The following is a 25,769-nucleotide window of genomic DNA, read 5'->3' as shown; positions in this document are numbered from 1 at the left end:
AAAAGCAATATGGTTGAAAGTGTCAGTCAGAATGTGAAGAAAGAGAGGATATCCGTGGGAAGGGCTTCATCTGTGCCAAAGAAAAAGTTTCCTTGCTGGACTCCATTAATAAACAGGCTGCCTTTAACTATTAGAACTTCAGGCTGCACCACGACACAGACATATGCAATCATGCCCGAGTCTTGAACGTGAACTTCAGGAGAAATCCAGTGCTTGGGCTTCTCGCTTTTCAGATTCTCATATTACAGCTAGCACCACAACGAGTTAACTTTACTCTGGCTGAGATCCAACTAGAAAGCACTACACAGAGTCTACATTTCATTTACAGCACATTCGCCACATTTTTATTTCAAGAGGCAAAAATTAGCTCCTTTCACCACTGCGCTTGTTCAGTGCAACAGAAATAAAAAAAAAAAAGAAAATTCTGTTGGACTAAATCTATAACATCACTGACATTAGTACAACCTTCTCAGTTTACACCAACAATGATCAGAAGGACATCGGCAAGATTTGACTGATCTCATGCATAGAATTGCTTAATCTTCTGGATGGATTGTTTCCACCAATCTTCCCAACGCTGAATTGCCAGCAGCTGAGCTCTACTTTCTTCCTTGATCTGGGCAAACTGCTGCTCAAGTTTACATTTGTATTTCTGTATAAACACCACAAACAACAAGAATAAAGGACAAAATTGGTAGTGAGGAAATGTAATTTTATTTTGCCTAAATCCAGGTCCTGGTCCACTGTGTCCAAAGATCGCATACAGGCCACTTATTTTCTGCCTTTGACAAGAGAACTATACGAACAATGAATTATTCGCTGCCTTCCTTTTAAAGACTTCTGAAACTAAATCATCAGCAATATTTAAATTTTGCTAAAAATGCAAGATCTTCATCTCACTTCCATTACCCCTCAGAATAAAGGGCTGCCTTCTCTAGAGAAGGGAGAGGAAAGCATGCATCTCAATCACGGAAAGCGCTCTGGCTCTTGCCAGAACTTCCTAAGTCCCAACTATGAACTGAACTATTACAAAGCTGTTAAAAAAGTATTTCACCTAAACAGAAACTTGCAGACTACCATGAGAACTTTTATTAAAGAGTCCTTACTCCAAAATATAAAATACTGTATTTTTAATGCAACTTACATTCAGGAAAATATTTCTGTGGCATGCATTTGCTGTATCACACCCTGCTGACAACTACTACCTGCACTTTAAAACTGTACTGTGACCAGATGTTTAGGTACCATAACGAGATACATAACTCTTGTGCAAATTTATAGTTGTGATAGCATTTGTCATTGTTGACAGTGTATTTTCCACTTTCCTATTAAAAATTTTTTTTTGTTAAAGTTAATTCAGTTCACTGGGAGTACAATTACTTCCAGGACAGATGCATAAATACTGACCATTTATTTCCAAATTATTTAACGTAAGAATATTCTCCTAATTGCTGAAGACTACTGTTTCACAAGCTATCGTCGCTGCAAGTCAGAGTCTCAGAGTTGTCTGGAATGCGTTCATTCTTCTAGCAGGCTTAGTGAAGAAAGAGTGAGCATTTTTATGGGGGAACCAATGATGGTTCAGGATGTAGGATAGCTGTGAAGTATCTTACAGCCCTTCATTTTTTTATGGAAGAAGGAGCCTTTGGGATCTAGGGCTAGAGCTGTAGGCTTTAGAAAGAAAGGTGAGCGCAAGCAAGCTGTAATGAAATGGCATCGTGGCAGCAGGTACTTTTTAAATTGCAATGCTGCTGAAATGCATGAAGTGTCCTGTTTCTGACAGCATCCATGCTTCTCTGCTCAAACAATTCCCCAAACCAACTCTGTCTGCTTTTGACAACATCACAAAGGAATGGACACGAGAGGATTTCTACACATGGTTAATACGGCTTTAAGATCTGAAAACACTGTGTATATTAAACTTACACATAGCTATAATTTTCTTAAAAAACCAAATCCACAACAGCCCCACTCACAGTTCTTTCCCACAGACCAACCTTATATACAGCATCTCTTGCTTCTACTGCTGCTATGTGGCCCAGTGTAGTCTTAGCTGTTGTAACTGATGCAGTTTCTCTGCAAAGAATATGGTCTGAACTGTCTGTAAGAGTAGTCACGGGTATTCCTGGCCAAGTCCTTTAAAAAACCAAACCAACCAACCAAGCAAGCCACATGAGAGGGAAAGTGAGAAAAGAGAGCAGATTTAGAAAAGATAGCAGATTATACTAATTCATGTTACTTGTACTTAAACTGCAAAACATTAAATGTTTTTTTTTTAATCTCCACAAAAGGATTACCCTAAAAACTACCTTACTTAGTACAGCCACCTTTTCTTTTAAAACTCCAGGATCTCTGCACAGTAAATAGAATTCATATCTTCTGAGTGAAAATATACAGTACATTCATAGATTTGAAAGTGCTGAATTGATAACTAGTGGCTAGCAAAGCAGCATAGCAATAATATTGAAATTGTATTTCTTTGCAAGACAACAGGTAATTTGCTTTGATTTATTTGGATCCATTGCTATTCTTTCTTTAAGATCATTACTCACCCAAACTGCCCCATAACTATTTAAAGGACATCACTAATGATGAACATAGTATTCAGTGGTTTCAACAAGGCAGCAAAAAAAAACCCAAACCTATGAGGACAGTGTCTGATACCAGTTCAGAGAACAGAAATTACATAGAACAGTGTTCAGTATCTTCAAATATTACCTGCTCCCATGGTCAATTAACTGTTTAAGGCCACAGATTTCTAGAGGAAGTCCAGCTTGTTCATGATGGATTAAAGTGGAAGTCTTCTCTCTCGGTCTTTCAGTTTCTGGGAGATAATAGAAGATGGGCTCAGCAGCACCAAAACAATGGCAGTAATACCATTGTTTTGAAGTAACTAGATGCAGCTAGATGCTCTTCACTTTCAAGAAATGGCTTTGCTTGCTTGATCATGCAAATCTTTCCATTTAAAGTACTATGGCATATAAAGTCTCCTCTTCCTAGGGAAAGTCTCCTGCAATCTTTGAGAACGAAGCAGAGACCTGAACAAGCAATCTCTTCTTTACTTACCTGCTATTTGTATATCATCAATGGTGATACTTTCATCAAATTCCAGAAGCAGCTTTTCAGTGAAGGCAGCTAGTGCAGAAACAAAGTTCTGAGCACACTCAGCAGCACAGTCCTGTTGGGACATTGGAGACGAGTGAGAGGAATTCCTTTGATAATTTGATCTCCTCTCCTTTTAGTTTAGCTCCAGAAGAACTACACAAGTATTCAACCTTGACATTTTGAAACAGCTGCAAGTAACAGACATAAGGCTCATAAGTTGCACATAAAAGGGTCTAAAAGTGCCTCTCTGTGGTATTCTCAATGCTACCTGATTCCCTAAGGTAAAGTAGAAAAAAATATAGAGTTCTGTGTGTAGTTCCCCACTAGCTGAATATTTGGGTTAAGCATCTAAACGTGATAAAGCCAGCTACCTGTGAATGCATCCTTCTGCCCAAAGCAAAGGCCATTTTGGAATTTGGGTACTTTGGGTGGAAGTGCTTTGGCCAGGTATTATTCTAAAAGAGAGTATGGGTGTTTCTCTGTGTGCCTGCAGAGCGGAGAGGAGAAGGAGATATTACTTTGGAATTAAAAATATATGTACTCTGCAGACAGTGTAGAATTTTGACTAAGTAGCCTGACAGAAGTAAGCAAAGAGCTTTAATGCTGGGGACCTTCAATAACCCTAGAGGATGGAGCAGGAAAAGTGTTTTGATTCCTGAATCTCTCCTGTAAAATTCTGCTTATTCCAGTTCTTAATCTTATGTAGAAAAATGTCAATTATTTGCACTAATGAAATGCACACAGAAGAAACCCTTTCAGTCATCTATTGTCTGCAAGTAATATAACTAACCGGAGGGTGTCACTGTTGGTCCCAATTTAGACTTCTGTCCAATAATTCTACCGTTAAGATATAAATCATCTCTTCCTCAGTATGTTCTATGAATGATACAAAAGACCAGTTACTTCCACAGTAAATCTATGCATGTCTGCACATGCATATGTGTATATTGATCTAATGCTGATAATACATAACTGAAAAGTTAAAAGATATATGAACAGAAATGCCTAAAACTGAAAACATTTTCCAGTTTACTTTTGATGGGGAGGAAAAATGTATGCTGGATGTACTCTTTCCAAATGCAACATCTAAGTTCACATTAAGCAATGGCTTTTCAGTTACCTGCAGCATCTGTGTGTTGAGATGAATACCGTCAGCTTGGTCTTTCTGCCTTTTCATTTCCTCTTGGCACAAAGCATCCAGCTGAAGTAAGTTGTCTGGGTGTCCCAGAGAGGGATGTAATTGATTCTTGTGCACAGCCTTTAAGTAAATACATAAGAAATGCCTTCAGTAAAGAACGCGCAATTGAGTCACAATAAGGAAGAAGTAAACCCCACACATTTTTATATAAAAGTATTCAGAAGGACAAAGAAAATTTAGTGTATTCCTTGGCTGTCTAGAGATAAACCTTGCAGTGCAGTATATACCAAATTGCCTATCTGCTGGAGAACAAGGCCTCTGATCTCACCTTGGGTTTTGTTTTCAACAAATAATAATCTCGCCTACCAAGTGGTAAACAAGATATTTTTTACATCTTTATATTACTATTTTTTCCTGAATTTAACTGAATACTCAGAGGGACAACATCTCAAGATACTACTCTGTAACATTTTATGCATAATCTCCATGATGATTCTGTTACCAGTTCTGATATTACCAGACAAAATATACCTCTTTTTTGAAAGATAGTAAATAATGATATTTCATTACCCATATGTCATAGCACCTACAAACAAGTGCACCCACACAGTATGAGCTTTATAGCCATACCGCAATGCCACAGTCCTTAAAGAGTTTCAATCTAACTGCGAGATGACAGGCAGAGCTGTACAAGATTATGAAGAGGCAGCCCAATGCTGGAAGCAGCGAGAGAAGGGACTGAGTTCCTAGAAATACAAAGCTTCCAGTAGAACTACACAGACTAGCTGAAAACACAGCAACTAAATCTGTGGCTAGCTCAGCAGCGAGTGATTAAGCAAACAGTGAGATTAATAAAAAGAAAATTTTGTAATTCTGAGGTATTTAGCATTGCTTACACTGGCAGCAATTCCAACATGTCCATGATACATACCTTCATATTCTCCCAGTCTTCCAACTGTTTATTGAAGAGGTGCCGAATCTGGCCAATGGAACAGCTGAGTTTCTGCTCATGTTCTTTTAAAAGACTATCAACTGCCACCTGGGAGATATAAGGGAGCTCCTTCTCAAACAACTTCAATTGATCCTGAAATTCTTTTGGGAAAAGATAGAGTGTTTAGGTGACACAGAAGTATTCATTGCAAGGAAAAAACAACCAAACCTCAGCCAAGTTGAAGGCACGCTGCAAGGGTCAAAGAACCTGGAATTTTCTCTCATAGAGATTCTGTCCCTTCCATTCCTTTTTCTAGGTCCAAAGCTTTGAGAAACATACACTTGCTGAAAGATGTGACCTTGTATAGGTCTTTCAATTTAGTCAGGGGCCCTTCTGCCATGCTTTTTGTAGCTGATCATATAAAAAAAGAGGATGTTGGCCCAATTTCCAGTAAAATCAATTGGAGTTTTTCCACTGAGTGTGATGGATTAAGAAAGCCACATAACTGAAAAATTACATACACAATAAATTAAAAGTCTTAACTGAATGAATTTACCTGTAAGACAGGAATTGTAGTATTCATCTGTCTGACTTTGGTATGACAATAGATTCTGCTTGAGTACTTCTGCACAATGTTCAAATGTCTCTGGCACATCTTCAGGCTTTGCAAATTGAGGCTTCTCTTTTTGGTAGAACTCCTTCAGGAGGTAAAGATAAAACTGAAAAGCTGTTGATAACACATTCAAACAAGTCACATCTTGGCATATAACAGTAGCAGGGATACATAAAGCTAATAACCACCCTCTTATTTGAGACCGGTTTTCTTCCTCCAATTCTGAAATGCTTAATGAATATTTATAAAGAAACCTGTGATTAAAAATACACTGTGTCAAATACTATTTAAAAATTAGATGCACTGGTGAAGAAAGGAAAAATTTTGGATGGCCATCCAAACATTGTAAATAACCAAATTACATAGCTGAAACAGGAGTAGACCTATGAAAGCAAAAGTGACTCAAGAACACTGGGTTTTCTTACCTCAGCAAGGCAGAGCAAGCTGCTATTACCCGTCCAGAGAATATTCATAATAATCCCCTTAAAAGTACTGAAAACAAACAAAATTTAAAAAATTTAAAAAAGACAATCACAAAATGATCACATTGGCAATATTTACTCATTTTCAAATATTTTGTTCAGGTTTGTTTCAATACATTTTTAGAGCATACACAAACAAATATTCAGAATGTCTAAAGAACCTCCACTTCCATTAGAACAGATTCTCTTCAGAAGCAGGAAGGACTTCAGAATATTTTAAAAGCTTACTGGAGAACACCTCCACTTCACTGGAACAAAAAAGCAATCTTAGCCAACTTCCTGTGCCAAAAACTTACCTTAAGAGCTTATCATGCATTTTAGATAAACCAAAAATATTTGAAGGTGGGTCTAGCTGTTTACTAGAAGTATTTTGAAACAAAAAAGTATTTTGTGGAACAAAATTCCCAAGCACTTAAACATCTTAGGCATTAATTTTAATAGTTTTGCTATTATAGTTTTCATATAAATGTAATATTGAGCACAAGAACACATGTATAAAATGTATTGATCTTAGAGGTGAAAATAACTGAAAGACAGGCTATTTTAAACTTTCCAACCCATTTTTTGTAAATGTACAAAATGGATTGCAATGAGGCCACCCATTCCATTTCAGACATTAAACACAATAACATGGATGACTTTTCCATTTGCTATTATTATGCTGCAAAAAAGGAACTGTTCTGTAAACACTTTGACCCATAAACATCAAGGTTAAATATATCAAAATTTAATGGTGAACGCTATAGTTCACAATTATAAACAACTGTGATACAGGTAGGTAGATAGGTAGATAGGGTTTTTTGCAGATTAACTTCTATTTCTGCAAATACACGACTCAGATTCAGGAGGCTTCTCTCCAAATATCTGGAATGTCTTGTCACTGACAACTGATCTGGTGTGTTTCTGTTTCCTAGGGAAGCAAAACATTAATTTGAAACTATCCACAAGTATTTTCCTTCTCTGACTATTTGAGCTAGTGAGTCATATGATGGACATGAAACTGAAGAAAAATTGGGAAAAATGTAACTCTAGAAGTAGTATTACATGAAAATGATTTTTTGTTGGAAAAAAATTCTCAGGATTCTCTCCTCAAAGACTCTTCAAAACTTTTCTGTTGTTTTCACTCTTACCCTAGCTCATTTCATCTATCTTTGGACTAAGCTGAAGACATACCATTTAGACACCAGACCTGAAAATTAAGCCATACTGATTTAAGAGTGGGGTTAGTCCATATTTCAACTACTTCACAATACAAAACAACAGCAGATGAAGGAGAAAAAAAGAGTGTTTTTTTCAGCCAAAATCTGAAAAAAATGCAGGGCTGATCATGAGGACAGAAACAGGGAAGGGATTCCAAACGGTAGGCACAGATGGAAAGAAGGCTAATACAAGAATTTGAATTTGTCAAAGAACAGGAAGTGGACAAAGTTTAGGTAAGTATCTGCAGAGGAATAAGTGGAATTTCTCCTTTCAGTGGTCTTACCTTCCTTTTGGCACCTTTTTCTTAAAAGATGACTTCTTGGTGATCCGAGCTGCATAGCTGTAAGTAGCAGAGTTCTGAGGACCTTCATCAGATACATTTAAGCCATAATTCTTCTTTGATGTGGGAAGAATTGCTTTATATTTAACAAGGAAAGATGAAGAACATCATATAAATGTCAACTGAAGTCTTTTTTATAGGGTTATATAGTTTTATATGGTTATGTGTTTGTGTTCTCATTTCTAGAATGTTTCTTTACAACTGTAGGAACAACCATTTCTGGCAGACAGAACTGAAGTAACTCAACAGTGCCAATGGCAATAAGGGTTGTGCATTGGGGCACGAGTAATAGGAATGTCATAGAAAATACGTAGCAGATGGGAGGAGATTTAAAACAGCATTAAGGCAGGAAATAAGGCAGAGAACGAATGGGCTACATTCATAGTTTTGGCTGTGATGGGGACTTAGGAATGTGGAAGAGAGAGAGGATATCTTTCGAAGTGGCTGGAGGAGTCAAGCTCTGGGGAAGAGAGGCGAGGAAGAGGAACACTAGGTGGAGAGCAGTGGGGGTTACCTCTGCACTCACCTTTGAGTGAATGAGAATACACTGTACAGTGGCAATCCCTGATCCTCTACATATTTTCATGACTTCTAGTTCTTTTCTCCACCTCTTTTTCCTTTTGCTATCACAAATATGGGTACTCTTTATAAAATTATTCTCTCATTCTGCAGCTTTCATTGGTTAAGAGCCCCAAATCATCCTATTATTGCAAAGTAAAGCTATCCAAGAAAAAAACTAGGATGCACAATTCTCTCAGAGCTAGCATGGAAGCCACTGCCCTGGAACATGCTAGACCTGCTCAGTGGTATGCTAGGAACTACAATTTAGAGGAATATAATATATTAAAAGAAATGCTGGCACACCTTGTCCTAATGAATGTGAATGATCATTTCTCTCCTGATTTAGGCCTGAAGATTTTCTGGATGGCTGAATTCTGGAACAAAAAAAAGAGCTAAGCAGCTATCGAATACCCTGCTATTTTATATTACACGCTAAATTATATATTCTGTAAAGAACTATGTAAGTTCTCTATCCCTTCTGTGTGCTAAGTGCAGTTAATTTTGTGAGATAAATATTTAACAGATAGGATTACAATAATTTAATTACTTTCATGGGAGTAACTAATTGTTTAACTAGAATTTTGGAATTTCTACAAGCAAAACTGCATTAAAATATTTATTTGCTAATCACACACTTGTTATACTGTTCATTTCACACTTTGTATGTTCATTCAACTATGTAGCATATAACCACCTTTTAACTAAAATAAGTCTCTAGAAGACACAAATTTAATACCTAAAATTTATCATAGTGCTATAAACTAAATGTCACTCATTACTCACAATGGGGTATTTTTGGCTATTAGAAATCTTGCTCTTAAAAAGAAAGCAGTCTCAGCTAGACTGATTTTTAAAGCAAGACAGATCAGAAAGTATGTAGTAGTATTACCTGTGAACAATATAGTTCTGTATACATGAAGGTAAACTACAAAATATGAATTCAGAAAAACCTTGATATGCTTCTGGAATATAAATTTTAAAAATATTGTAGCGAAGCCCCTTGTAGTGTTATCATGAGCCTCATGAAGAGAAAAGGAAAGCAAAGAAAATATAAAAAAATAGCAAAGAAAATATAAATAAAGACAATGACAGAAAAATACCTTTAAGCAAACAAATACTTACTCAAGTAAATTTTTTATAACACTTATTGATAAATCATCAACTGCAGACTTTCCCATTCTGCTTGGATTCAACAAAGGAAATTTGACAGGATCCAGCCCCATTACCATCACTTTGTTCTCATCTCTGAGATGCTCTGTTCGAATGGCAACAGCAATTGGACCTTGTAACGTAACATCCGTTGCAAGAGGGGTAAAATCATCTGTTGCAAGAGGGGTAAAATCTTCCTGAAATGGGAAGAAAAATGAAACCCTGTTGACTGTAGCAGGCAATTAGTGAAAGCATTACATGTAGTTACTGATAGCTAAAGCAGATCTTCCAAACATACACTATTTTGCTTCACAGACTGAAAGAAAGTGTTTTATAATTCTAGTAGTAATGTTGTTACAGCTATACAACTCTGAGACACCTTAGAAGTAGTTAAGAGTAGACTTTCTAGACAAGGAAGGAAAAAGAAAACCCAAACCCCACCTGATAAAATATTTCTTCAGGACACATTTGATTTTTTTAAATAATTATTTAAGAAACCTGTGAAATACGTATCTATAAATAGTGCTACACTTTGAGAATCAATTCTTGCGAAGGACTGAGCAACTCATTGTTATGCTGCACATCTTTAACATTTAGTAAACTCAGCAGTGACTGATTTACTCAGCCTCTTAAAGCTGACCTAATGTTACAATGTCTTGGACAGCTTGGCATAATGCAGCATATTTCTTCATTTGAAAATTCTAAACACAGATTCTGAAAAACCTTTAAAACATATACACATAAAAATTCACTCAATATTAAATAAAATAGAATTAAATGCTATCTTACATTATCATGCAAGTTCGTTGCTTTTACTAGCAGACAGTTAAGATACTGGCTCCTTTTTTTCAGTTCTTTCAACACTACTTTGGCAAAATCAAACAACTCTTCAGAAGTCAAAGCCTGAAAGATGTGATAATACAGATGGTATTTACTAAACTAGCTATTTCACACTTTTCAAATATGCTGACTGTTGCGTACATCATCACTGGATTCTGTTCTGACACCATTTCATTTACACATACATGGAAGCAATGACATTGTATAGAGGCTGAGGCTTTTGTTTGGCAAACAGGAAAATGGGTACAGGATCTCCCTGAGCAAAAATTCTGTGTTAAAGTACTCTTTCCACACTCCCCGCCCCCCCACCCCCAAACGTGTATAAACATAAGTCTGCCTGAAAAATATTAGTTAATACATTATACAAATATGCACAGTAAGTCAAATTAATACCAAGTCAAATTAAACACCATTTCGTGCTGATTAGAACTTACTTCTTTATCTGCAGTAGGATGAGCACAAGCACCTATCTTCTGATGGAGCTTCTCCATATAAGAGTTTAACGTCACTGCCTGCAAATTGGAATTTGCTACCTAAAGCAGAAGCAGATAGTGGTGAATTGAAATCTTATTCAAGGGATTTTCAGAGGCTCCACTTTGAAACCACTAGACTTGCTGATAAAAATACTCAGTCACTGGTAGTCAGAGGAAACGTTGAAAACAGTAATTCACAAAAGCAACACTTCATGTCCTTTACTGCACGACACCAAAATGCTGGTCTATTCAGATGTACATATTCAACGTGCTGCAAGACCACAGTGTTCCAGCATAGCTGCAGCAGTAGTAAAAACATAGTTTTAAGTTGATAATGACAGAAACCAAGTTTTGAGGTTTTGAATGAATATAGAAAGTCACTTAATGTTTGTCCACTCTGAATTCAGCCAAAAATCTCATCAATGGAATAAAAGAGAAATTATTACAATTCACTCAAACAAAGATCTGATATTTCTGCTTGTACCTCTGATTTGATTTGCACTTGTAGATTTGTCAAAAATCTTTGGATCTTCTTCATAAATACTCGATTCATGAAGAGGTAACGGAACTTTGTTTCAGACTGGTTGATAAGTTCAGTAGCCTTTAAGAATGCCAGAAACAAGAGACAGAACTAATTAATTTTCACTTTTTAAAACTTTAATAGTTTTTAATATTTCTATTTATTTTTTTCCACCATGTAATTGCCACACAGAACAGTCTTACAGTCCCAATCTGGGAGCAGACTGATTATAAATCACAAATATGCCAACATAATACATCATTTGAAAGAATGAAACTCTGCACACCTGCTCCAAGCAGCTCGATTCCATTTTCTCCATATCTGTCTTGATTGAACTTTCAAAAGAGTCAATACGCTTACTTTCTTCCTGAAGACACTTACTGAAGGATTTTACCTCCTCAGGAGAAAAGTTACCTCCCTCCAAAAATAATCTGAAAGCAACCAGCAAAGTAAAAGCAATTGGCTATGAGTCTTCCTTTTCTCAAAGACTGTTTTAACTAATCAGCCCAAAAACATAGATATCACACAAATATGATGAAAACAGTATAATAATTGTGGCTTAACAAATTTATTTTTTAAAAATAAACTAGATTAATAACAAAATAAAGTTTAATTTTACTTTTCTGCCTATGCAACAAACGCTGATGCCCAGAAATAGGTAACTATTTATAAACAACACTCCAATAAATCTCTATACCTGCAAGCTTTGAGAAAATCCACATTTGAATCCCTTAATTTTCCTAAAGCTTCCTCCAAATAGTTCCGGTAACTCCTCAGGGAAACCTGGATCACTTCCAGATGATTATGTAGCTCTGAGTGCAGACTGTTGCTAAAAGAAACTAACCTAACAGCAAATAATAAGACAGGGAAAACATATAGAAAGAGGAGCACATATTATGCAGGATTCAGAGACTGCTGGCTGTAAAGACATGAACGAAATCTGAGAACTCAAGAGTGTTTCAGTGTTCTGAAAGCAACTCTCTGAACTGTGACTGTTGACAAGCAATTGATGCTGTTGAAGTGTATCCTTCAAAACCAGTTAGTTGCTATCATAGGTTCGGTAAACTGGATGAAACCTAAACAAATGAAACATCTTTTCTACTTTAAGACTGCCAGCACTTTGAAAATATATGAAAATTGTCATCCATTCAGCACTGATTTTAATTTCTTCAGAGAGAGATAAGGGAAACAAAAATTCTTTGCATTTTTTTAAAGTTTCATGAAGCAGTCTTCATTGAAGAGTAATGACGTATAAAATAGAATGCAAAGCACGAACATCTCAGACAGCAATCAGGAGTATTTAACTATGGAAATTCACAGCCAGCAACACCTGTGGCACACTTACTTCTCCGTCATAGGAGCACTGAGGAAAACAGACTCCATGTCATGGATTCGTGAATGTAAGTTTTTGCTGATGTTACTTTGCTGATCACGAAATTTGAGAAATTCAGCTCTCTCCTTTTTCAGAGCTTCCTCCACCCCTGCGCAGTGGCACTCTAGACGCTCTTTGTGAAGCAACAGTTCCACTGGTAGGAAAAGAAATTTTACAATACAGTCATTATTCCCTGGTTACTGTGGACTACACAATCACCAGCCAACCTATTATCAGAAGCAGCAGTAAAATAAACCAAGCCAGATCTCAGAGTGGCTAAACCATCCAAATAAAATACATCCAATTCTGTTTCTGTGACTTTTCTACTGTGTTTGACATATATCCTAGGCAGCTCCTAATCAATTCAAATCACAAATGTCTTTTTCTTGCTCTAAGCCCCCCGCCTTTTTTTTTTTTTGGTCACTGCTGACATCTCCATTATCTCTCTGTTCTCAGTCTTGTAACAAAAGTAAAGGTAAAGGATTTTTTTTTTTCCAATGGAAAATACACTTCTCCCTATTTTTCTGGAAGAAAAAAAAAAAAAAAATCATTCTGGTCTCCCTTCTAGAATGATAGTTAGATAAATCAAGAGCCAGACAATCAACCTCAAGAAAACTGCCAGAAAGGCACCTGTCCTCTTTGCAGGAAAAAGTGGAATTGAAAAATTATTTGCCTGTTGTCCCAAAAGAGAATTTTTTAGTCTAAATGTTAAATACCAACAAACCTGTCTTAAATATTATTTTCCACCAGAAAAACCTGATACTTCTCATATAAAAAAAAAAGAGTTCTGATTAGTAGCCAATCTGTAGCTGCTCAGTGATATTTCATATAGCTAAATCCTTCCTCTCCCGTATTCAGAAGCCAAGCCCTGGCATTTCATCTCTCCCAACACTTGCTAGTTCTTTTTTTTGCAATGCTTTTAAAATTATTTTTTGTATATTGCAAACTCTTGTTAAATAATTTCAAGTAGAATGAGGATTCACAAATATTGACAATAGAAACAATGTTCTACACCTTTTATAAGCAAGTCATTGATCAAGGCACTGCTGGGTATTTTCCAAACGTAACATCGCACAAACCAGTATGAGCTATAGAAAAGAAACATCTTTTTAAAAATACACAAGTAACATGTTATACTAGGAATTAGTAGACACTCAACTGCTTCCTATTGTCCTCTACTACTGAGTCAACTGATGCTGAAACAGATTTTAGTCCTCTTATGATCATCTCTAAATGAAGACATGTAATGCTCAGAGAAAGAAAAAGTCATTACCAGCTCTAACATTGTAGACAGTTATCTCTATTTTCTCCTGCCTTTGTTGATGGAGGTGAAGACGCAGCTGAAGTTCTGAATTCATCTCCTCTTTCTTGGCATCTACAAAGACACAGGAGTTGGACAAGGACTCTGCAAACCATTTCTCCAAGTGTTCAAAAAAGCCGAGGCGAATCCTATGATTGAGAAAAAAAATATTACAGTGAGGAACAGTAAGTAATAAATAAGAATTTATTAAATATATTCATTCTAAGAATTTAACTTCTGACTATAGGAAGATACGATTTCATTACCATTTGCACAATACTGGTTGAGTTTTTGAGCTGGCTGCACACTACTGAGTACCAGGCATTTTACCTTCACGGCTCTGCAGGGAATTTGGGCAAATTACTTGCCTTTCTATAATATGATTTCTCACTAAATAATTTTCTGTAAAATATGAGTTTTCTGTAAGAGATAAATGCTTGCATGGTACTTTTAGAGCCATAGATGAAAAGCAATATAAAAATTTTCTTGTATTTGTATCAATTTAAAAAGAGGAATAACATCAAATTAATTAGTTTTTTTTTTTTAATCCTTAGTTTAATGTTTCTTCCAAACAGCTGAAATTTGTCTGTTACCTAAAGGGAAAGGAAAAACATAAACTGTTTTCTACTAACCGTTTCTTCAGCTGTACAAACACGATTTCTTTGATAAGTACATATTTCAGGTACATAGGAAGTGATTCTTTTTTTTCATATTTTGTAAAATAAATCTCTGGGCTGTCAGTCTTTCCTGCCTCTTCAGCTCCAAGAACTGTGTAAGAGTTTCCACTAGAAGTGGAAAAGGTCTCAACGGCAATTTCAGAGCTTTCTGCCTTGCTGCTGTTGAACACAGCCTAGAAAACAACTGGAAATCATCATCTGTTACCTTTAAAGGTAAAAGCATAGAATCAACAAGCACAAGCTAGTGTAAGAATCCTAAGGATATCAAAAATAATGTTCTCGTTCTCAATTTGGACAACATTTCTACAGAGAATATGGTTGCAAGTCTCGATAGGCAGAGTCATCAATGTTTTAAAGGGTTTTTGTTTTGGTAATAAATTCACCTGAAAAACTAATACTTAGATACAAATACAGCTTAAATAATTTGCATGGGTTAAGAATACTATGATGAAAGAAAGATATTAAAAAAAAATTCTATGCAAGAGGTTTTTACAAGGGTAAAAGCAGGGCATAAGGAATGGTTGTAAACTGTTTTATACACTCCATTTGCCCATAAAAAGAATCTAAAGCCCTGATAGTCCAGAAATAAATTCAAACCGTAAAGACTCCTGCTTGCTTTGTGTACAAACTAAATCTAATCTACTTTAAGGAATTTAGACTTACCTCAGCAAAAAGAAGATTTCCCATTCATCATTATTTTCTGCAAGACTTCCTTCCCCTTCAAATTTATTCTCTTGTTCACTCACCTGTGTAAAGCTTACCCCCTGTTCTGCATGCTCAGTTTCTTCACTTTCATGAGGAATACTCTCCCTATCTTCTTTTCCCTCTGTTTCTTCACTTTCCTGTGCAAAGATCTCCTCATTCTCAGCTGTGTTTGTTTCTTCAGTTTGACAACTATCTGTCTTTTCCTCGCCTTCATTTTCTTGCACAATGCTCTCAGCTTGCTGCTCCATCAGATGTTCAGCTTCTGAAGACTTAACTATTTTTTTCCAGTTAAAGCAGAGTTTTACTGCTCACAATCCAAAGAAATACAGATTGAAAAACAAGCAAGTAAAAATACCTGTTTGTACCATTAAGGTATTACCTTGATCTTGAGATGTGGAGTCTATCTTTCCTTGTAAGTTCTAAAAGCAAAAGAACAACACCCCACCCCATTTAAAAATATGGATTTGCTTGCTTATTAGAAATTCATATTCCTTCTCAAAATCTATATCAATAAGATATGATAGTCTTGAATGGATCACTTGTCTTCTAAAGAAGCTATAACACTCAAATTGATTAATATAATTTTGTTACCTTACAGTTTTCTGTTTAAAAGGCAAGTGAATTTGCTAAAATGCAGGTTGTAACAAGGACAGAGTTAAAAGTGTGGGACAGAGAAAGGTTTTGTGTTTCCCCCCCTTTATTTCTATCAAAAGCACTTCAGTCCCATGCCCAGAGCAATGCTTTAGCTTATGTAATCTAAATTTTAAAGCTAATGTAATTTTTTCCAAAAATGAAAAATTAATAAAGAAGTAGTATTTTAAACCAGAAGTAGTTTGTTTTCTTTATACCTGTTTGAAGATTTCCTTTACATTAAAATATTGGCTGATGGATATACTATAAGAAATCAATTCCTGCAAAATAGCTTCTGGGTAAGTCATTACTTTATCCATTAGAACTTGGTTGAATGTCTCATACCTGTCAAATTTAAGGTCACCGTTTAAGACTCAGTATATAGAGAAATAAAATTAAAAATGACTACCATGTCTTTAAATCAAAATCTAACTTTTTGACCAATCTTATAAAACCTTTAGGCTAAATATTGTACTATATCTCTTTAGCCTGAATATAATCACATCCTGGCTTGTTAGTAGAGATTAGTTCATTACAAATACATAAATGCACAGACGTTCTCATGATCATGAGAAACACAACAGAAAGATTACCAAAATATATACTTTGGCTATCTGAAAGTTATATAACAACTTCTAGTCCTCGTGACTTTGAAAGAGATCAAATCTGTGAGCCCAGAGCACAGGTGACGGCACAAACCTGCTTTCTGATCCCTGCAATTCAAGAATCTGAACTATTGCTTTTACCTTCTGAATAAATAATTATCCCATTGGCAGGGATGACATGGTATAATACATAATATTACTGATCTCCTATGTTTTTAAGCGATACCAGTATTTGTTGGTCTTCCATAGTCCTACTTCTAAAACGTGGGTATTATTTGCCTTAACCTTGTTCAATACAGAAATCATTTTCTTTTACATTCTTACATGGAGTAGTAAGCAGTGTTTTTCCACACCTTCACACTACAGCATAAAGTACAACCAACATTCAAATATGCTTTGCTTTTTAAGTTTGCACTACGGAATTCATACCTAGCTCTAATGTCATCTAAAGAACAAAGGGCATTCTCCCAATATTTCTTCAACATTTCTTCAGAGCTCGCTGTTCTCATTTTATCCAAAATTATATCCAGATTAGCTTCCATCATCTAAGGCCACATAAAAAGAATCCAGTAAAAATGATTTAGTAATTACTAAAATGCTTTCTAACTATTTAGGATTCAAATAATTTAATTATGTACATATGTTCTGCACCAAGAAGGGAAGCTGCCTTACCAAAACTGTCTATTATGAAGATCTTTCATAGATAATGAACAACATCTTTGATGTTGCCACCCCAAGTTGCCTGATATACTCATGAGAACTTGACATACAAACAAGACTCTACACCTGCACAAGATCTTATGACTGATAGAAACTTGCAGCCACCTAATACAGAAAATATAATCTTTATCACCATTGCCATATCAAGAATAAGATATGAATGCCCATTAAGTGTGAATCAAGCTGTTAGCAGAAAATGTACCTGACAGGATGAAATTACCCTGTAGAAATTCCAGTACACATGTCAAAGATTACATTTGAAATTTTATACCAGGTATTTTGAATTCCAGAGGGTTCTCTGCATGAAGAAGTCCTTTCTTTACATCATACCACATCCTTATTTTTATGTTTATACCTGTATTAAGTTATCCTGTTTCCACCTGCATCCATCTAATCTCTTCTGAAGTTCACCTTCCTTCTGGGACAGTTTGAGTTGATGAACATCCCAGAGACCCATGGCCTCCTGAAAATAGCTGTACAAGTCTCTACAATTCCACTCATTCTGTTTAGCCAGCTCCTCAAAGTCTCTCTAAGGAAATACGTTGAAGTGAATTGGTTATTATTAAACTGTTTGCTGGAAGGTGAAATACATGAGTAAGGGGATATATGACATGATAAAAGGCTGTCTGGAAGTACATTATCAGTATTCAACATAGTCTCTTCTACTTGGAGAGGAAAAAGTAGTGGGAGTACACTGGATGAGAATGCGAATTTTTGTTCTGGAAGCTGAAGGCATCAAAACTGTTTATTCTTCTGGTACCGCAAAGCACAGAATTACTGAGTTCTGCATATGCCCTGAAGTATCTGGCCAACTATCATTTTAGGAACAACTGCCTAGTCATTTGCATGTATAGAATCATAAAAGATAAGATTGAAAGAAATTTGGGAGAGCATTTGAATCTATCCCTCTGCCTCCAGGCAGGATGAGCTATACCTAGTTCATCCCTGACAACCAGTTATAAATATAAACCAAATAATTATGAACTGGTCTCCTTGAATCACACCAAACTTTTTTTCTTTACGGGGCAGGTGTTCAGACACACTATGGACCTCTTTCTAACATGACACAATAGCCCAAGACGCATATGGGCATTTCAGGCAGTAGGGCAGGAAGAGCAGACTACTCCCAGAGAATAATAAAAATAGATGTAATAAACGTACATCCATATTCTCCAGTTCTTCTGCAAACTGACTTTGTAGTTTCTCAGTCAACTGAAGTAACTCAGAATTCACAATTTCTTCAGCCTCTTTTTTTGTGCAAACATTCAGATTCAACAGGTTATTCTAAATGAAAGGAATGCTAAGTTATTGACATGAACATAATATAACATAAAATACTGTGTGTCTTTTAGAGAGTATAGCTGAACTTAGTGTTTCTTCTTTTCTTGTGAATGGATAGAGAAACATTCTGTTAGTACAATTCTATTTGGACACAAAGGGAGAAACTGAGGCAGAGAGATGGAATTTCTTTCCCAAGGTAAGACAGATTCAGCACAAAGGCTGAGGGTTCTCACCCTGAGTCCTCCACCTAAATGTGGGACAGCACTCCTTCCATTACTGGCATTTCTTACTGCTTTTACACATTTCAAGTACAAATACCACACACTACTGTGAAGCAAAAGGGATAGTAAGTTTTCTAGCAGAATAAGACAAAGGTTAAAAAGTAATTTCACTTTTTATCTCAATGTTTGGTGTATCCTCAAACCCATATTACTGTAACAACAGATTGTATACTGTTACCAACAATCCTTCCAAGAATTCACAAAGCTATGATATTAACCTTGCATAACTGCATTTCTGCCAAACATTTTTGCTGGACCGTCTCATACTGGTTGCGAATTTTCGTCATACACTGCACATTGTGGGTATCTGAAGGATAAGGAACAAGAGGCCATTGTAAAGATTTCCGTATTTCACGGTGCAACGTGAAACAGAAACACGACAAGAGGACCTGTGCAGAGTCTCAGCACCAGTAATACATCCCAGTAGAGTCTTCACACGTGCCAACCAGTAAAGTAAGATGTTTTAATACAATTCTTTTTATCATTATGCTTAAAAGTAGCGAGTTGTTTACAATCGCTAGCAACTTCTTTGCTACTATACAGGTTACAACCATTAAGACAGGATGTGCTCTGGAGAAAGAGAAGGTAGACACACAGAGAGAAGGCACAACACAAGACTTGGAGAAAGGAAGCATCTTAAATACTTCCCCTCTCATTCTCCAAGAGGTAAAAAGGAGTAGTGTTGTACTACTGAGAACTGATCTGCATTAAAATTAACCTTTTATTTTCCCCAGATGAATTCTAACCAGGTCAATTCCTGCTAGATCTCACCATGCTAAAATGCTTGTGCTGGCAAAAGGGAGATGATTATTTTGGTCATATTGCTAGCTCAAAGCTACTTAGAAGGTACATGGAAATGCATGGAATATAGCAGACATATACTTTCATGACTCATTACTGCCTGGAAAAAAGAAAGAATTGCTTGAATTCCAGATTATTTTTATGATTTCCTGACTTACCTATACTTTTGTTTAAATTCACCAAAGATCTGTACCATTCATTTATGTCAGCTTTCATGTGTGTTGGAGGCAACAAATCACTATCAAAATAGGAAACAAGAGTCAGACAGCTTTAAATATAATCCAGTCAGTTCTTAAAGTTATGAATCAGAGTAACGATACCACTGTGCTTTATTTTATTCACAGCAATGAAAAGAAACCAAGATGACTGCCGTTTTTCAAGGCCACTGTTTACTGACAAGGAACTAACCGCAATCTATCTTGTTGCTACATATATTGTTAAACTGTGAATATTGCAATGCCTTGCACCCAAACCATCTTCCTGTTGTCAGGATGGACATTCAAATATAGCAGTGTTAGATTTCTATCAAGACTCCTTTCTTAATTTATTATACAGATTAAAGTCCCACACAGAAATAATGCCTTGACAAGATCACCAATTTTTACTTATCCACCCATCCCTGTCTGCCCTTTTCTAACACGTTTCAAATGTTAGTAAGATTTACTTTTGTGTTCCTGCATTTCTAGCCCTCGATCACCCCCTACTTAGGGTAATGGGTGCACTGAAAATCAAGAATGCATTTTTTCCATTAAAAAGAGCTTTACAAAAGAAGTTTAGGACCTGCCTTACTGCCACATTGTACAATCGCACACTGAAAGGGAGCAAAGTGCATTTTGTAGTCAAGTCCCTCATAACTATAGCTAGAAAGAATTGTATTTTCCTTTGTTCCTGTTCATTCTTTTGTCATACCCAAGGTGCTGCAAAAATGCCAGTCTCCTTTCACTAAGTAAAATCTGATCTGTTATCACATTTTCCATTTCTGTTTTCGCAGTTGGGGGATTCTGTATTTCTTCATTTGCCATAAATTCTCTGTAGAATGGGAGAATACATTGAAGTAAATATCAGTTTGGGAAAATTTCATGTTTGAAATACAAATACAAAGTATGTTTCATACAAACCTGGTAAAAAAAAAAAAAGCTGCTACGTTCTTTTAGCTTTTTAGTTTTAGAATGAAAAAGTGATAAAATATTACTGTTTATAGAAAACACAAGCGAACACTAGTCACTTTGTGTTATTTCTACTCCAAAATATAACTGTAAAATTTCTGACCTGAAATGGTGAACTACATAGTTCTTTTGGATGAGCTTCCAGTCCTTGACTCTATCTTGCCATTTCAATCGATATGATAATTCCCTCTTCATCTCCGATTTCATTAGATTAAAGAACAGCTTGGCAATTGCCCTCTGATTAGCCAACAGTGCTCTGTTAATCATCTGTGTATTAAAAAGTAAGAATAGGAATAGAAGCAGCATATAACATGCAAAAAAAAAAAATTGCCAAGCGACGAAGAATACAAATTATAGAGTATCTTGCAAAATTGAAACCCCCCCTATATTGCAGTGATTGATAGGGAAAAATAATGAATTTCAGTTGGGAAAAAAGACATTAGGGGAATATTCAGATTGCTATCTTTTTGCAGGTAAACCAGACTCTCAATATGAAAGATTTACCATGGCCTCATCATTCATGAACCTGTAAACATCAGTTGACAAGAAGAAGGAAATTTCCTCTAGTACCACAGTATACTTCTTCAGTACATCTGTTATCTGTGCAATGAAAGAATAAAGAATAAAAATCCAAAACAGAACTATGTAACTCAAATGTTAGTTTCCCAAGTTAAGCAATGATATGGAAAAAATTGTCTTGTTCATTAAAATAAATTCAATTGGCTGATAGATTGAGAAGTGAATCTTAAAATACCTATTTCAAATATCTTAAATACTGATTTTTTTAAATCATTCATAAAAACAGTATCTAAAACATTCAATTTTGTTACTACTCAACTAATCTCTCATTAAAATATCTGTGATAAATAAGTACTCTGCAGATAGGCTGCAATCTGAATTTAAAAGCCAACTTCCTTTCAGATATCTGTAGTGAATTCATCAGTGGTTGTTTTAAGCGGACACGAAATTTAAGCAAACATGGTCATCTCCGGTATTTTTCATAACTAATCAAACAGAAAAGCTACTGGTGATACTGTCGGACCTATTCACCATGTCTACATCACAAAGGGAGCACAAATTGACACAGGGATAACAGACAGCTTTTGTTTGCCTACAAGGACAAAGCAGCAGCAAGGACTTCCTTATGGACTGTCCGTTTATTCATCCAAACATTTACTGTGATGCCCAGGGACTTTTACAGGCCAGGCTGAAGCCTACATAACTGTAGCATCTCTGCTACCGATACCCTGCCTACTCAAACTAAAATTAGCTGGGGGACATCTGTGGACGCTGTCAGCTGCAGAACAGGTATGTCCCAACAAAATAACGTTAAACCTGATGACAGCTTGACCTAAATGAGCCTGCGGAAAAATAAAAGCCACTCACATGTTCCTTGCATCTTTAGTACAGGTAATTGTGGTAGAAACAAACACCTCATAACTGGAAAAGAAGTATTTTCTCCTGATTATGTGAGTATTAAATGAGAGAATGCCCTATCAGGGAGAACACAGTAGTCACCTACACAACAGAATGCCTGACAGACCTCTTTGACTCCTGTGGAAACAAGCTACCCTGCTCTGCATCCAGCATTATGAGCAAATAATAATCTTATGCTTAATTAACAGCTATTAAGACTACAGCTCACTTTATCAGCTCGACTCCTTTCAACTTTTTTTAGGGATTCATCCATTTCCCTAATCCACTTCCTTCTGGTCAAGGATTCCTGATGAATGATGTTCCACAGTTCTTCTAAACCCTGCAAGAAGGATTTACTCTCAATCTCATTGAAAAGTAAATATAAAAAAAGGCAAAACCCCCCCCCACATATCTTAAAACTACAGCAAGACGTAAGAAGCTACGTTACACAGACCAGGTACAAATAACTGAAGATAAGACAATGGCATGAGCCGCCTTACTTCAAATGAGAAACCTTCCAGAGTAGTGTCTGACTCAATCTTTTTAAACAGAAGTTCAATTTTTCTATCAGATTCCATCAGTTTTGTCAGAAGGAATTTTCCAGGCTCCAAAACAAAGGGTTCCATCTCCTAAAAAGGTTAAAGAAGTCAGTCTGATTTTTTGAATATTAGGCCCTGACCTTAGTGTGGTACTCTAGACTACACGGATTACAAAATCCAGTCTTACCCTGGCAATGCAGGTGAGGTCACGATACATTGAGGTCAGTGCTTCATCATGACGGCATTGCCGGCGTTCTGACAGGCATTCCAAGATATTACTGCTCGTTTCCTCAGGAACTGCCAAGAAGGAAACGAGGATGAAGTAGCTTAGAACTGTTGCTGCAAAATACGTAACGCATGCACAATGAATCACTAAATCCATGTTCTGACCTCTGTAGTTTGTGCAGCTATTACAGTGTGTGACAGCTTTCCACAGGAAGGAAAATCTATGCAAATGTAGGTGAAAAATAGTAAAGCACATTTTAAAATTTCCTTTGATTTTATTAATTTGTGATTTTCAGAAGGATAAAAGCATGGAAGCTATGAACTAAGTTCAGGTATAACACAAAAAGTGCAACTCCCAAGAATGAGATCTGCTTACGTCATAACTGGAATTTACCATCTAAACACAAACTGTGATTGATCAACAATTTTGCAACCATTTTTTCTATGAGTAGACTCTTCACCTTCAAAATTAACTACAAATCATCAAAAATATGTCAGGTCATTTCTGTGCTTGATTTTATACCTTGTTCAGCTAAACCCATTATATGTATGGTGGCTCCTAAGAATGCAAATTAAAATATCTAACATTAAGGGATAGAAATTTTACCAACAAAATCAGGTAGAGCTCTGACTTCCTCAGCTGCATTTACATCTACACTTTTCCAAGCCTTTTGAAATGGTGTAGCTTCTCTGAAACAGAAAGAGAATAAACCTTTGATTTGCACTAAATACATAAGAGGAGGGACTTGCGATGGGTATAACATTCAATTTAATTGGCAAAATGTAACATTTACGTGAACATAAGCATCATTCTAACTTCAAAGAATATGATTCAAAGATTCAATGTTGCTTCTTCTAAGATGAATCGAACTGAGTAATTACCTAGCCTGGGTTGATCGCAACCTCAAATCTGCTATGATGGCATAAAAGCAATATATGCTAGATTTTATATGTGTAAATTACAAAGACATACATGCTATCTCTAAAAGGTAAAAAAATCTATGAACTGTTAAGTAAGAACTAGCGAGAAACGTGGAAATAGTCTTTATCTGCTCACTGCTCGTCCCATCAGCTAGGGTACTGTGTTTCTCCTTGGGAAGTGAGGATAAGGGTGTCATTATTCAGCAGAACGGTTAGGGTGGTTAGGGTGAAAAGGATGGACACACTAGTTTCTTTTCTTCCTCATTACATAATCATTATGTAAACCATTAACAAAGTTTAAAATATAGTTCAAAAATATATATCACACTGGACTTATATCTAGATTGTGTTGAACAAAAAAGACATACGATTTCTTTTTAAAAGAAAAGCCATGCCATATGCATGCCATTGCAAATATTAGCCTGTTAATCTGTACATTAACAAGCAGCAGCTCATTAAACTCAATTTATATCTGGAAAGGAAACAGTCTATTACAAGTTGTTAGTGCTATGACCAAGAATTCAGGAGTGTCTAGCTCTCAGTGCAAATCTTACAACTTCATACCTATAGTCACAAACACTTAATTGGGGTTTTACACTTCTGTTCTTTACCTGTATGACGGTGGCTTTTCTGTGGAGTCATTGTAGGGCATGATTTCAACAGACTTCTGCTGGTAACACGACAGTAGCCTGGCATCAGTAGAAACTTCTGAAGTCCTAACCAAAGTGAGCCTTTCACTCTTTACAGAAAACTTACTAAGCTCCTTACTTCATCAGAAGAGCATGCAAAGTGAACCTTCAAAGAACTATAATCAAAATGGTTAGGATTCTTTCCAACCTACCGAACAGAGAATAAGAACTACATAATTGATAAAAATAGTGGGGGAAAGGCAGCAGAAGAGAAAGGTAAAATAACAAACACTGCTTGGCACATATGTAACCATTTTTGTCCGAGGCTGTTTTAAAACTGAGAAAAGAAATTATATCCCTTTCCTCAGAGAGGAAAACTGAAGCCAACTGGATTGCATGCCTTGGTTACAAGGAAAGCCAGCAGCAGAAATGCCTGAGTCTGGCTTACTGTGCCTCTTCATTTATCTTCCACTGCCACGTTCTAATGGTTCTGCCTTCGGTTAATGTATCCTGATACACGACGAAGACACAGAAACACCACAGATGCAGTAGAAAGCGTGTGCTGAAGATAACTCAATTAGTTTCTAGCAAACCAAACAAAACCCAGGAAGGTTGAAACTGACCTCTGGTTTGACGTCACCCCCACCAGCCAGCAAACAACTGACCAACACGATTAACTCCTTTTTACCTCATCCTCAAAGACCCGTTTGCAGGCTTCCCCGCTGGGAAGGAGGCACGCAGCCCCCCCGGCCCAGCACAGCCGACTTCCGGGCCTGGTTCCAGAAGAACTGTGATTTACAAGCCAGGGGCCAAGAGGAGAGAAAACATTTCCGTTTGAAACGGTTCTCCTGAGGGTGAAACTCCACGCCTACCGCACGGTGCCCACTATCCGCTAACACTGCTGCAGGCGAGGCATTTAAAAACACCTATGTGATGATTTACCAGTGCTTGAGGGGCTGGAGTGAAGGGGAAAAACCCTTCGCTACCTCGGCGGCGGCAGCGGCGGCCCCGCCGCGTCCCCTCAGGGCGGCCGCGAACGCCCACACGCGCGCACTCACCTCAGCCGCGCTCCCGCCGCTTAGCAATGGAAAGGGGGCGTGGCGGGCAGCCCTCCTGTTGCCATGGCAGCGCGGGGAGGCAGGGCCTAAA

At 36.7% G+C, this 25,769-nt stretch overlaps 1 protein-coding gene across 8 annotated transcripts; it reads right to left on the bottom strand.

The window, feature by feature from the left end:
• Positions 1-329: 329 nt before the first annotated feature.
• Positions 330-25,691, bottom strand: CCDC180 (coiled-coil domain containing 180). 8 transcript variants are annotated; one of them, XM_054849115.1, is made up of 37 exons: positions 25,679-25,691; positions 24,603-24,707; positions 23,678-23,760; positions 23,033-23,142; positions 22,807-22,935; positions 22,536-22,646; positions 21,395-21,490; positions 20,994-21,157; positions 20,634-20,753; positions 19,883-19,962; positions 19,142-19,230; positions 18,523-18,645; positions 17,717-17,890; positions 17,071-17,186; positions 16,255-16,381; positions 15,786-15,825; positions 15,448-15,680; positions 14,657-14,874; positions 13,998-14,173; positions 12,698-12,878; positions 12,050-12,196; positions 11,639-11,783; positions 11,317-11,433; positions 10,794-10,892; positions 10,309-10,422; positions 9,493-9,716; positions 8,674-8,744; positions 7,753-7,885; positions 7,105-7,179; positions 6,213-6,279; positions 5,731-5,872; positions 5,175-5,335; positions 4,226-4,363; positions 3,067-3,178; positions 2,719-2,824; positions 1,998-2,136; positions 330-652 (listed from the first exon to the last, which is right to left on the bottom strand). In XM_054849115.1, exons 2-37 carry the CDS (start codon positions 24,641-24,643, stop codon positions 521-523), a joined length of 4,533 nt encoding a protein of 1,510 aa, XP_054705090.1. In that variant the 5' UTR covers positions 24,644-24,707; positions 25,679-25,691; the 3' UTR covers positions 330-520. The 8 variants fall into 8 exon arrangements, 7 of the variants coding, with proteins under 7 accessions (XP_054705090.1, XP_054705091.1, XP_054705088.1 ...); XM_054849116.1 differs by lacking the exon at positions 25,679-25,691 and adding an exon at positions 25,563-25,665; XM_054849113.1 differs by lacking the exon at positions 25,679-25,691 and adding an exon at positions 25,309-25,545.
• Between the last annotated feature and the right edge of the window lie 78 nt (positions 25,692-25,769).

This window comes from Grus americana, chromosome 20, assembly GCF_028858705.1.
Source record: "Grus americana isolate bGruAme1 chromosome 20, bGruAme1.mat, whole genome shotgun sequence".
Lineage (NCBI taxonomy): Eukaryota > Metazoa > Chordata > Aves > Gruiformes > Gruidae > Grus > Grus americana.
The sequence above is the reverse complement of the archived record's forward strand: the minus strand, read 5'-3'. Positions and strand labels throughout refer to the sequence as shown.